At 54.0% G+C, this 13,802-nt stretch overlaps 1 protein-coding gene across 1 annotated transcript in view; it reads right to left on the reverse strand.

The window, feature by feature from the left end:
* Window positions 1-13,802, reverse strand: part of TFIP11 (tuftelin interacting protein 11) — a 108,999-nt gene that overhangs the window by 21,897 nt on the left and 73,300 nt on the right. The window contains exon 10 of the mRNA XM_078684251.1: window positions 4,433-4,676. Coding sequence (XP_078540377.1) covers window positions 4,433-4,676 — 244 coding nt within the window. The remainder of the gene's footprint in view (window positions 1-4,432; window positions 4,677-13,802) is intronic.

Genomic DNA, 13,802 nt, shown 5'->3' on the forward strand with positions numbered 1-13,802 from the left:
AGCCGAGCGGCATGATCTATTTTTAAAAGAACGGAATGCGTGGAGGAGAAAGTAACGTCTCAAATTTTTCAGAGAGGGGCACGTGCATAGTATGCGCAACAATGATTCTTCCTTTTGTCCACATAGTCTGCAGTCAATGGACGGCCATGATTGCTTCCATGCTGGTGTATGTTCATTTAAGGTGGAAGAACCCAGCCGTAGGTTTAGAAGAGTCTTTTGGGCAGCCGTGGATATGTGGTTGACTAAGTAAGGTTGAGGCTCCATTTTCCCATATGTAGCCAACACCGTCCACCCGTGTTTTTTGTTCGCTATTTTTGTTCGCTATTGCTGCTTTATCTAATAGCCATGATCTTTGCTTTGCGGCTCCGTTGGTCACTTTTTTAAAAGCCGCGAAGGTTTGGTTTGTATTCCATGCCTTTTCCAGATTGAGTTCAGATAGGGCATTCACGCATACTGTGTTCCAGTCATTTTTTGATTTTCTCTGGTGATTCATCTCCGTCCAACACAGACCCATGAGCGTGTCTTCTTGAGCTGCTCTTAGTTTCCAACATGTTTTTAAAATGGCCGCTTGTCTAACTTGGTGCTGATTTGTTAGACCAAATTCCAGTCGGATCTGTGATTGGGATACGAATCTCGGGATATGGAAAATATGTTTAAACAGCTCTGACTGTTGCGTGTTCAAAAAGTTTGCGCCCTTACACCTGTACAATTCCGACCCGTAAGTTAGAGATGGTAGAAACTTGGCAGCTTTGGAGGGGAGTTGGAGGGGCAATTCAATTTTGTTTTCAGTAGGTTTAACGCAAAACTCAGTAGCAGTATAGTCCTTAGCAAATTAAGATGTGTTTGCAAGTACAAATGTCCTTGAATTTGTTGAAACAAAAACTGAAGGGCTCTCAGAGTAGGAAAATACTGATTCAAAACATAAGGGAAGGTAAATTGTACATCTTTATATGAAATACGGACACACTCTACAGGGAAAATAGCAGGATGAGTCTAAGGGAAACATTGTCATAGGATGCAGAATAAGGGACATTGTTCACCCTTCTAGACGAACTGGACACCACCAATGTCAGTTTTATAGCTCATATTAGTGCACAGGTTCAAGAGAAGGACGCATCAATTTAGTAATAACAATATACTTGAATTGAGTTGCTTAAACATGATAAGCCATTGGAAGGCTGAAAAGGGATATTTCAGGAAGATGTTTTTTTGAAGGGCATGTTGGCTGGCAAGTTAAACCCAATGGTAAAAACTTAAAGTTGTTACCTGCCACGCCCTCTGTCCAATGGTTTCTCCTTGCATGTCACACAAACTCTCTTCTATTTGAAGGCATGAGAAGATCTTGTCAGCAACCATCTCTCTTCTACGAACATGTTCACGCAGCCAGAGGTCAGCCTGTGTGAAATGTATAGCTGCATGAGAAAGTAGGGTATGGCATTGCCCCTCCCAAGAATGGACCACCAGTCTCATGAGAACACCAGCCAGCCAACACAGAAAGAACAGTCTGATCCTGCCTCCCGGCAGGTGAATGATGCACCGGGTGAGGTGGGGCATATACGTCCAGGGAGTGTGCCATGGCCCTGACCTCCTTGAACCGCTTCAGAGCAGAGCGTGCCTTATCCCCAAACAGGCGAGTCCCAACAAACAGTATGTCCATAAGAGACCTGACATTGTCTAAAAAAACTGGTAGGCCACAGCCCAACGTGGCGGAAATTAGCGACACTTCAATGGCCCTTCTGATTCAATCGGTGATGTCCAAGCCACAACAAATTATGAAACTGGCTGTGCCACAACCATCCTGTTTGGCCTGTACGAGGAACACCTGGGAGTACTTGAGCCACTGAATCTCAGAAGGAGTGGGGATAGTTCACCAGTAGGCCACTGGCATTTACTGATCGAAGCACCAGGCTAGTGGACAAAAATACTTGTTTAACGAACATTTCCACCCGTTTGAGTGAGTAATTAGGAACGTGTTGGTGGTAGTGTTACTTGCAGTTGCTTGTACTACCAAGCTTGAGGGGAGGGGTGCTGATACAAAAATGCTGAGTCGCCCAGACAAGGCGTGGTGTCGTACAATCTGGTGGGTGACTAGGGGGGCCAGAGCAAAGTTTGCCCATGACTCCAACAAAGTATCCATTAGGGACTCTTTAAAAAAGTCTCAGTGGATGTTTGTCCCAAATGAAGGAATTCCGTAAGAATGTTGATCTTGACCTCCAAGTTCGGGAACTGGATGTCAAGAACTACGGCCATCCTATTCATTACCATGGCTTAAGAACAACTCTCCTCTGTGGTAGGAGCAGGGTGTGCGAAGAGTCTGACTCTGGGGAGATATATCATGGTCACTAGCCTCCTGCAGGTCTTCAGTGTGAAATGGGAGGCAAGTATCATCACTGGCATGGTATTGTTCGAAACCATGCCGAACAGGGAATACAAAGCGTGTGTTTGAGTTTGTAGAGGCAGACCTAGTGGAGAAAGTGGGGCCCCCATGGTGGCTGAGAGCAGCCTCCGTAAAGTTTGGAGCGGTGCTGGTTTGGCATCAAAGAGGACTACTGGAGCCTTGTCTTCCGGCATCAATGGAACCGACACTGAATGCCAGGAACTGGAATGGACCATGCACCGGAGGCAGAGTAGACAGTGGAGCTTGAAGCGATCCAGTTGTGGGCCTAAAAGGTCCAGCTGGGGCAGGCTGTAATACAGATAAAGTACTTCTCGGCTCGTAGGTGCTCGCAGACGCGCAAGGAGTTGACAAGGACTCAAAGAGTCACAGCATGGTCTCGTGGAACACTTGGACATGTTTAGTAGTGGCAGGTGCGCCGGAAACTCAGGTTGCGCACAAACAAGTAACAGAATCGTTGTGCGACAGCCCTTACAACCAGACATTGATACCCGACTGTCACGGTTTTGCCTCCCATCGTGACTCTCACAGACAACAGAGAGCCGAGGGAGGTATCACTTACCCAATAAGTACCCTTCTCTTTCCCCAGCCCGAAGACTGCAGCGATGACTGTAACCTCCCACAGGAGACAGTTTCGGAGAGAGCGTCCCCTTTAACCTGAACTGAAGGCCGGGAAACCCGCAACGTCACGATGACGTATACTGCAGCTGGGCATTAGAGGGAGCCCGGGAAACCAACAAGAGAAGAGCCGGAAGTGAAAGACGTAGTTGGGGTAGCGAGGAGCCTGGAGAATCGGAGGACGGAAGTCTGCTGTTCTTTAATCCCGCGAACATGGTACCGACCAGGAAGCGAGAAGGGCTTTAAGACGGTGCTGCACCACAAGGTACTGTACAGAATCACTGGGTGGGTGGGAAGGAAGTATGTTCCGTAAGTAGCTACAAACACCCCGCATGTGTCTCGCAACACCTTCACCTTAAATTCACTAGTTGTGTGACTGAGCACCGGTGGTCCCTCACTCCTTTCCCCTACACTCATGACACGCTTACTCAAGAAAGCTTACGGTCTCCACATCTCTTGTCTTCCCCGAACAAACTGCAGAGCCATTGAGAGGTGAGGACCCCGGGGAAAACGAGGACGGGATAGTAGAGACAGACTGTGCTGACCCAAAAGAAGAAGCAATAAGAGGGATTATCCGTACTTTGCTACTGAGAATTCAACCCCTAGAAGGGGCAAAAGAGGATAAAAGGCATTATCCTGCAGACTCAGACTGGCGTATTATACTAAAAGAGCATACAGAAAAATAAAACCCGTTCTAAATCATTCTCCTGTGTCCGCCCCTCCTTGCACCGATATGTCCCTTTGAACCTGCAAAACTATTTTTTGATTGAAGTAAAGATCTGATAGAGACGAGAGTTGGTTCAGGATTAGTGTTTGGTGGCTCCTATATAGATTCTGCACATCATATTCAGAGTGCAATGGTGTTAGCGTGGAGCCACTACGCGTTACGTACCAGCGCGCAGAGGCACAACAAAAAAGTCTCTGGATCCTGTCTGGTACCTGGCGAATATTCCAATATGCTACTATAAGTCTTTATCAGTACTGAAAACTAAAATCAACAAAATTAATAATATTGAGTAACAGCAACTGAACAACAATTGGCACTGTATTGGTTTGTTTGCTTTGCTAGTTCAAATAGTGATAGCAGTTGTTGACTGCCACTGGAAAATGGTGAATTTGGCCGCTAAAATGAGTTAGATACTACAAAGAAAATCCAGGCAAATGTGTAAGTTATTTGTGCTTTAGCAAGAGATGACTAGCCATACTTCTGCTGGCATAGCCAACATTCTTTTGCTGCCTATATTACGCAGCTTTCACTATTGAAATAGAAGGAAAAGGTTCAATTTCATTTAACACAGGAAGTAACATCAAAGAGCTTTAATTCCAATTTGCAAGTCATCATATGCCCTAAAATAAGTAATTAATAACACAACAACAATGCCAGGTTCAACTTCAGCTGAAAAGACAGCTTGTTCTCACCTAGTTTTGGAACAATATTTTTCACCATGAAAGCCTCCCAGGAGCCTGGGGTGAACACATCTTTCCAGGGCTGAAGGATGAGTTTGGCAGATCCATCGCTGGGGTGCCACTTTTGCAGTGCGCTGGCCAGCTTGTTCCTGATTGGCGAGTACAATGGTTCCAACCTCACCTGCATCAGTGGAAGCCAGGGGTGGATCCAGGAATGGATTGGTACTGTGTCAGTCAATGGATTCCAGTTATCAACCTGATACAGAGTAGGAAAGAAAAGGTGAAAGAAGCCATGAGAATGTACAAGATACATTTCAGAATTATGCTGTCAATTTTAATTGAAGTAAAAAAATATCTGTGAAAATGGTTCTGATATGAATTATTTTATACTCCTGACAAAACTAACAAGTACATTTGATGTGGGGTTGTGTCATCCACTGGTAATATTTCAACCCAAAATCTGCAGAGTTGCTATGCAAATGCCCCATGGTTTAAAGTCTTTCAAATGAGCCTGTTGGAAAGGCGATCCCAGGGGAGACAGAAGGTGTCTGACTGCCCACCCGGAGACCCACCTCTCGGTATAGAATAGGCCGAGCGCCGTAGGGAGGCCTCCTTGGCGAGGCTCCTCTCCTACAATCGTAAAAGCGGAGTAATCACACTACTACAGACGGACACCACATGAAGGAATATTCTCAAGAATCTTTATATAAGCAATGAAGGCACGTTCTCGTCGTAGCAGAACACAGGGGTCGAGGGACCCGTAAAGTCTCGGATTCGGGGAAAAGGGGGTAGCGGGACAGTCTTGGCACCAACTGGTGCGTGGATAGTTCAAGGGGTCAGGCCGCGACAGCGTCAGCAGGGCCTCGAAATAGTTCAGCGTTGAGCAGGCCGCGACAGCGTCAGCAGGGCCTCGAAGGTTCCAGGTGCAAGAGTTCGGATCAGGATCAGCCGCGACGAGGTCAGCAGGGCTTCGACTCCAAGATACAACTGGAGTCCTAATCCTGGGCTGGCCCAGATATAGGACTGGAGGCCTTTGATGTCCGGACCCTCGCGCCTGGGGGTCAGAGGGGCCGGGATGAAGGTGTCCAGACACCCAGCAGGGGGGTGGAGCCAGCGCTCAGGGAGGCTGGAGGGCGATCGATACCAGGCGTCCGGGGATGGCTGGAGGGCCATCGAAACTCCCCTCCTCCGGGATAGACCAAGTGGCCACTTTACCACCTGGGAGGATCTTGGTGCCTCGATGTCGGGGCTATGCTGGGGCCGGGGCCAGGGCGGCTGCGGCCACGTGCTCGGGACGTGATGGGCCCAAGATGGAGTCGGGCCGGAAATGGTGGCCTGGCATGGTCGCCGGACCGGCAGGGTTGGCGAGCAGGGTCCGCCGGGGTACCAGGAAGGGGGAGAGCCGTAGGTTGCCAGGGGGGCTGCTCTCGTCGAGGTTCCGCGAAGGTTCGTGTCAGGGGGGTCGACAGCAGGTCGATGGAGGGCCGATGTCGTCCGGGGCCCGCCATGCGGGAGGGGTAGGACCACGCCACGAGGCCTGGTCCAACAGAGCCTTTTAAAAATGAGAAGAAGTGTGAACAGCTCGGCAGTAAAAAATTGGGCACCTATGCAGCAACGAAAACCTGAAAATAACAAAAAAAGCCAACCATTTAGCACCGACTTTGTTAGTTAATAACAGATAAAATTACTGCTTCCTAACATCATAATTGTTGGACAGGCCACATGAAGGGCTCGCTCCCTCCCCGCAGGACAGGGACCGGGCCGCCGTCAGCACCATTGCCCGGCCCAACCGCCATCTTGGACACGGCACCACGCGGCCGCGCGGCCTCAGCCCGACCCCAACCCTGGGCCTGGCCAGGCCCCGACATCCCGGCACCACCCTCCACCCAGGAGGTGAACGGACCACTTGGCAGGTCAATGGGAGTAAGAAGTGTCGATGGCTCTCCCCCGCCAGGTGCCGAGCACCCCCAGCCTCCTCGGGCGCTGGCTCCACCCCCCTGCTGGGTGTCTGGACTCCCTCATCCCAGACCTCCCGACCTCCAAGAGCGAGGGTCCGGACATCAAAGGGCGCCAGACCTATAACTGAGGCCGCCCCAGGACAGGAAGGCAGTTGTATCCTGGAGTCGAGAGACACCGCGACGAACTCATCCTTGACGGACTGCTGGCGCTGCCACAGCCCTGCCTTGTGAACTATTGTCCTGCCTGCTGGCGCTGCCGCGGCCCTCTGCAACCTTCATCCTCGTGGGACCTGCTGGCGCTGCCGCGGCCCGTTGTAACCTTCATCCTCGTGGGACCTGCTGGCGCTGCCGCGGCCCGTTGTAACCTTCATCCTCGTGGGACCTGCTGGCGCTGCCGCGGCCCGTTGCAACCTGCATTCTCGTGGGACCTGCCGGCGCTGCCGCGGCCCGTTGTAACCTTCATCCTCGTTGGGACCTGCTGGCGCTGCCGCGGCCCGTTGCCACCTACGACCTCTTCGGGACCTGCCGGCGCTGCCGCGGTCTGACCCATCCGAACACCGAGCTCGAGGATTGTGAGCTATCACCGTTACACCTCAGTACCCGTGGGTACCAAGACTGTCCCGCTACCCCCTTCCCTTACTAGAGACTAGAATTGAGAGGATCATCGTGTCCTGATCGCCTTGTATCGTACCACTCTACTACCAGAAGTGCCTATAAAAGGTGTTACCCTGATCTTTGTGTGGTGTCCATCTGTGGGGGGGAAGTTACCTGTCTGTGCGATCACTGTGCTCGGCCGACCCTCCAGGTCCCCGTCTAACATTGGTGGCTAGCGGCGCGATCCGAACCAACGCGTACCGTACAGACAGTAACTCACCCTACGACTAAAACCACAATGACGACCAAAGAGAGCGGATCGGCGGAGAAGTTTCAGATGGAAAAGCTGGAAGAATACAACCACCGAGAGCTCAAACAATTTTGCATGGACTTAGGCATTGCTACCACCGGGCTAAGCACAAAAGAAGACTTCAAAAACGCCCTAGAGGCATGGACAGAGACAAATACCGCAACCCCCCGGGACCCCGCAGCCCCGGAAGTCAACACCACCCGGACGGAAGAACGGAGAACAGGCCCTTCCCGTGAAGAGATCCAAGAGCGGGAAAAAAATAGATTACACGAGTTAGACTTGGCACGACTCAGATTAGACGGAGAATTGAAACTGGCGGAACAAAAGATAAACTTAGAACACTTACGGCTCAGAGAAGAGCGAGAGGAAAACCAGAGACAGAGAGACCTCGAAGAAAAAAGACTGGCATACGAGCACGAGTGCAAACTAGCGGAGATAGAAATACGCAAACTGAACAAAAACCTAGGGGTGCCCGAGCAACCGCACTCCCCGGGCCCTACCGAGCAGAAGGTCCACATCCCCAAGGATGTGGTCCGAGAATATCACGGGAACGACGACATACAGCAGTGGTTCAAGGCCTATGAGATTGCCATGACCGCCCACCGGGTCGCTCGAAGTGACTGGGGAGCCGGTCTATGGGGGAGATTCGTCAACGAGGGTCGTGATGCCCTGCTGCAGCTTCCGGACCATCAAATGACGTCCTATGACCACATGAAGGCCGCCCTCCTCAGTCGATATGGGCTTACACCCGAAATCTATCGCCAGAGGTTCCGTAACTGCACCCGGATCCCAGGTACGACGTGGTTGGAATACGTGAACTATTTCAGCCGAGCCTTCGAGGGGTGGATCAAGGGTAACAACGTAACCACTTACGAACAACTCTTCAATCTCATTGTGTGGGAGCACCTCTCCAACAACTGCTTCGTCGAGCTCAGGCAGCACCTCCTCGACAGTAAATTGACTGAACCCCGGCAGCTCGCCACCGAGGCTGACCGGTGGGAGAGCACCCGAGTAGCCCGGAGTGGGCCGAATGAGCAGAACAGAACCAACCAAGGTCATCATCGTCCCCGAGGAGGAGGAGGAGGCCCGGGCCGGGGCCGAGACGCCGTCCCGGCCGCGCCCACTAACGCCACCCCGGCCCCAGCAGGCCGGGGAAACCCCCCGATGCGCCCGGGGTTCCGAGCTAACGTGACGTGTCATCGATGCCAGCGAGTCGGCCACTATGCCAGTGACCCGACCTGCCCGAAGAACCAGGTCCCCGGGCCCCGCCAGATGGCGGCCGCCGCCCTGGGAGAAGAACAAGTCTCCGAAGACACGGAGACCTATGAGTCGGAGCAGTTCGAGTGGGAACCCGCCGCCATGACCCTGGCATGCCTGGGAGGAAGAGACATGGTCCCGCGGACTCCCCTGCCCGCCAACACTCGGAAGTACAGCCAATGGGTGAGCATCAATGGGCGCAAGGCCGAGGCCCTGCGTGACACCGGGGCCAGTGTGACGGCCGTCCGTTGTCACCTGGTGACCCCAGAACAAATCCTACCAAACGTACTTTGCCCCGTCCGATCGGCAGATAACTCGGAGAGCCTGTGTCGGATGGCCTGCGTCCCCTTCGAATGGGGAGGAGTGTCCGGCATGCTGAAAGTAACTGTCCGCGACGATGCCCCCGTGGACTGCCTCCTGGGGAACGATCTTGAGAGCTCCCCGTGGGCCGCTGTGGAAAGAAGAGAGCATCTGGGGATGTTGGGTCTCCCGGACTGGGCGTGCGTAACCACCCGGTCCATGGCCACCCGCACCATCCCTAGACCAGAAGAACCAGAATGGGCAGCACCTCCGCCCTCGATCACTCCAGAAGAAGACTTCCTCCAGACCGACCACCCGGACCCCACCACAGAGGGGTCCACACAGCCCCCCGAGCTTCCCGACCTGGCTCAGTGGCGTCAAGAAGGGGGGCCCACCCAGGAACAATTCCGGCAGGAGCAAAAGACCTGCCCCTCCCTCGAGGGATTGCGACAGCAAGCGCTCGCCCAGAGCCAAGGAGACACCACCGGGGCCCACTGGGTTTATTGGGACAATGATCTCTTGTACAGCGAGCAGAAAATCGCAGAACTGGGGGCCGGACGAGTGCTGGTGGTGCCCCTCCACTTCCGAGACTTCCTGTTGAACCTAGCCCATGATGTCCCCCTGGCCGGGCACCTGGGCCAAGACAAGACCTACCACCGCCTGGTGACTCACTTTTTTTGGCCCAAAATGAGAAATGACGTCTCCAACCATTGCCGGTCCTGCCCGACCTGCCAGGCCAGCGGGAAGAGCGGCCGCAAACTCAAGGCACCCCTACAACCATTCCCCGTGGTGACCACCCCGTTCGAAAGGGTGGGAATAGACATTGTGGGGCCCCTGGACCCCCGAACAGCACAGGGGCATCGCTTCATCCTGGTCCTGGTGGACCACGCCACCCGCTATCCTGAGGCGGTCCCCCTTCGTACTATAACAGCCCCAGTAGTGGGTCGAGCCTTGATGGGGATCTTCTCTCGAGTGGGCTTCCCCCGGGAAGTCGTCAGCGACAGGGGTACGAACTTTATTTCAAAGTATATGAAATCCCTCTGGCAGCAGTGCGGAGTCACTTACCGCTTCACCACCCCCTATCACCCCCAGGGGAACGGACTGGTCGAGCGGTTCAACCGCACCCTCAAGGGAATGATCATGGGGCTGGAAGAACCCCTACGCCGCCAGTGGGACGTGCTACTACCGTGCCTCCTCTTCGCCTACCGAGAAGTCCCCCAGAAGTCCCTCGGCTTCAGCCCCTTCGAACTCCTGTACGGACACCCCGTTCGCGGGCCTCTCAGCCTAGTGAAGGAGGAATGGGAAATGGCCCCCCTAAAGACCCCTCCGGACGTCTACAAATACCTCCTGACCCTCCGAAATCAGAACCGGAAATTCAGGGAGATCGCTAAAGCCAATCTGGAGGCCAGTCAAGAGGACATGAAGAAGTGGTACGACCAACATGCCTCCTCCATCGAGTTTGAACCGGGTCAGCAGGTATGGGTGATGTCCCCCATCGAACCGTGTGCCTTGCAAGACAAATGGACGGGGCCGGGCCGGGCGTACCGAGTACCGGATCGGGTACGTACATGCATCCAAGAAGAAGTCTCCAAGATGCTCGCCCTCGGGGTCATCGAGCCTTCGGACAGTCCCTGGGCCAGCCCGGTCGTCCTGGTCCCCAAGGCCGCGGCACCGGGCACCACGCCGGAGCTCCGATTCTGCATCGACTATCGGGGGCTGAACGCGGTCACCCGAACCGACGCTCACCCTATCCCCCGAGCAGATGAACTAGTCGACCGCATGGGGGCAGCCCGCTACCTAAGCATCTTTGACCTGACAACGGGCTACTGGCAGATCGGCCTCACCCCCAGGGCCCAAGAACGTTCCGCTTTCTCCACCCCGGACGGGCACTACCATTTCAGAGTGATGCCCTTCGGCATGAAGAACGCTCCAGCCACCTTTCAAAGACTGGTGAACCAGGTATTGGCGGGCCTCGAAGAATTCAGCGCCGCCTACCTGGACGACATCGCGGTATACAGCCGCCACTGGGCAGACCACCTCCACCACCTCAGAGCGGTCCTGCAGGCCCTCCAACAGGCCGGCCTCACCATAAAGGCCAGCAAGTGCCAAATCGGCCAGGGGTCCGTGACCTACCTCGGACACCAAGTGGGGAGCGGTCTGGTGGCCCCTCTCCAACTCAAGGTAGCTGCCATCCAGTCCTGGCAACCCCCCGAAACACAAACAGAGGTCCGAGCCTTCCTGGGGCTCACCGGATACTACCGGCGGTTTGTGAGGGACTATGGCAGCATTGTGGGGCCCCTCACGGAACTCACGTCTAGGAACAACCCAAAACGAGTCAACTGGACTCCCGACTGTCACGCGGCCTTCGAGACGCTGAAGGCCGCCATGTGCACCGCTCCGGTGCTCCAGGCCCCCGACTACAGCCGCGAGTTCATCGTGCAGACCGATGCCTCCGACCATGGTATTGGGGCCGTCCTCTCCCAACTGAACCCCGAAGGAGTGGACCAACCCGTGGCCTTCATCAGCAGACGCCTACTGCCCCGAGAACAGCGCTGGAGCACCATTGAGCGAGAGGCCTTCGCAGTGGTATGGGCCCTCAAGAAGCTCCGGCCCTACCTCTTCGGAACCCATTTCCGGGTACAGACAGATCATCGGCCCCTGCAATGGCTCATGCAGATGCGGGGGGAGAACCCCAAACTATTGCGATGGTCCATCTCCCTGCAGGGAATGGACTTCACTGTGGAGCATCGCCCTGGCCAAGACCACGCCAACGCGGATGGCCTGTCCCGCTTTTTCCGCCTCGACGAGGAAAGTCCCCAAGAAGATGGGTGACTCTCCCCGCCTTCAGCTGGGGGGGACGCATGTTGGACAGGCCACATGAAGGGCTCTCTCCCTCCCCGCAGGACAGGGACCGGGCCGCCGTCAGCACCATTGCCCGGCCCAACCGCCATCTTGGACACGGCACCACGCGGCCGCGCGGCCTCAGCCCGACCCCAACCCTGGGCCTGGCCAGGCCCCGACATCCCGGCACCACCCTCCACCCAGGAGGTGAACGGACCACTTGGCAGGTCAATGGGAGTAAGAAGTGTCGATGGCTCTCCCCCGCCAGGTGCCGAGCACCCCCAGCCTCCTCGGGCGCTGGCTCCACCCCCCTGCTGGGTGTCTGGACTCCCTCATCCCAGACCTCCCGACCTCCAAGAGCGAGGGTCCGGACATCAAAGGGCGCCAGACCTATAACTGAGGCCGCCCCAGGACAGGAAGGCAGTTGTATCCTGGAGTCGAGAGACACCGCGACGAACTCATCCTTGACGGACTACTGGCGCTGCCACAGCCCTGCCTTGTGAACTATTGTCCTGCCTGCTGGCGCTGCCGCGGCCCTCTGCAACCTTCATCCTCGTGGGACCTGCTGGCGCTGCCGCGGCCCGTTGTAACCTTCATCCTCGTGGGACCTGCTGGCGCTGCCGCGGCCCGTTGTAACCTTCATCCTCGTGGGACCTGCTGGCGCTGCCGCGGCCCGTTGCAACCTGCATTCTCGTGGGACCTGCCGGCGCTGCCGCGGCCCGTTGTAACCTTCATCCTCGTTGGGACCTGCTGGCGCTGCCGCGGCCCGTTGCCACCTACGACCTCTTCGGGACCTGCCGGCGCTGCCGCGGTCTGACCCATCCGAACACCGAGCTCGAGGATTGTGAGCTATCACCGTTACACCTCAGTACCCGTGGGTACCAAGACTGTCCCGCTACCCCCTTCCCTTACTAGAGACTAGAATTGAGAGGATCATCGTGTCCTGATCGCCTTGTATCGTACCACTCTACTACCAGAAGTGCCTATAAAAGGTGTTACCCTGATCTTTGTGTGGTGTCCATCTGTGGGGGGGAAGTTACCTGTCTGTGCGATCACTGTGCTCGGCCGACCCTCCAGGTCCCCGTCTAACAATAATGTATTGTTAATACTCTAATTTCAAATCCTTGGAATCTTCCATGACTTGATAATTCAATATTGTTCTATATGGAGGGATGAAGTCCATAGTGTGGCAGCGTTGATGTGAAAGTGTGAAGCTCTTCACACATACTGATCCTAAGAAAACCTACAGATCTCAATAAAGAGTGACAACAGGCTATAGATACTGCTCGTCTGGTGTTGAGACACTACTAATGTTTGGCCACAAAAGGGAAGACTTCCTTGAGTTGAGCATGCTGCAGAGCACACATCAGACTAGAGAGCCTGCTGTCAGTATGTGACAACGAAGGCTATGGCTGCAGAAGGACTTGGCACACAACTAAGGGTAGACACAGAGGCTAAGGAGCACACTGAAGGGAAAATTAAACAATAAAAATAAAGAGGTCCTAGCAATAATTATAGTTAGTGCGATGGGGACATGACTGGAGGCAGAGAACAGTGGGTCCTTGGTGACGATAGCAGACTATGTGTAGTGGGCTAATCAGCAATAAATCCCTATTAAGCTGTAGTTGATCTATGCTCTCTATATAAGAAAAACAATACAAACAGTTGCATATGGGAGATTTGTATCTTTAAGGAGGAAGGTTTTTGCGATTCCATTTGTTAGAGAGTTTGGGTTGAGCAGCTTGTTAGGTTTGTAGGTTTTATAGTTGAACAAGCGGGCTAATTTTCTTGTTGCGCCCCATCTACAGGTTGGTAATTTCCTTTTCGTGTATTTGTTACAGAGCTCAATACAATTTTGTAGCGGTTCCAAGGCTTAAACAGGGAAGAAAACGGAATAATAAACCGATTCAGAGGTGTGTATCCAACAACTAGGGATGAGGGTGAAAAGCGAGGCAGGTCATGTGTTTTAGCTGAATCCTTCGAGGAATATATTTTCAATACTTTTCTGAAGCTCAGGTATTAATATTCAAGATAAAAAAAAACAGAGGAGGTTTCATAGGGTGAAGCCTTGGTAGGGGAGTGATCTTCCTTCAAATCCCTTGAATGTGTTAGGTCTGGTTGC

The sequence above is a fragment of the Lissotriton helveticus genome, chromosome 3_2 (genome assembly GCF_964261635.1).
Source record: "Lissotriton helveticus chromosome 3_2, aLisHel1.1, whole genome shotgun sequence".
NCBI classification, from domain to species: Eukaryota; Metazoa; Chordata; class Amphibia; order Caudata; family Salamandridae; genus Lissotriton; species Lissotriton helveticus.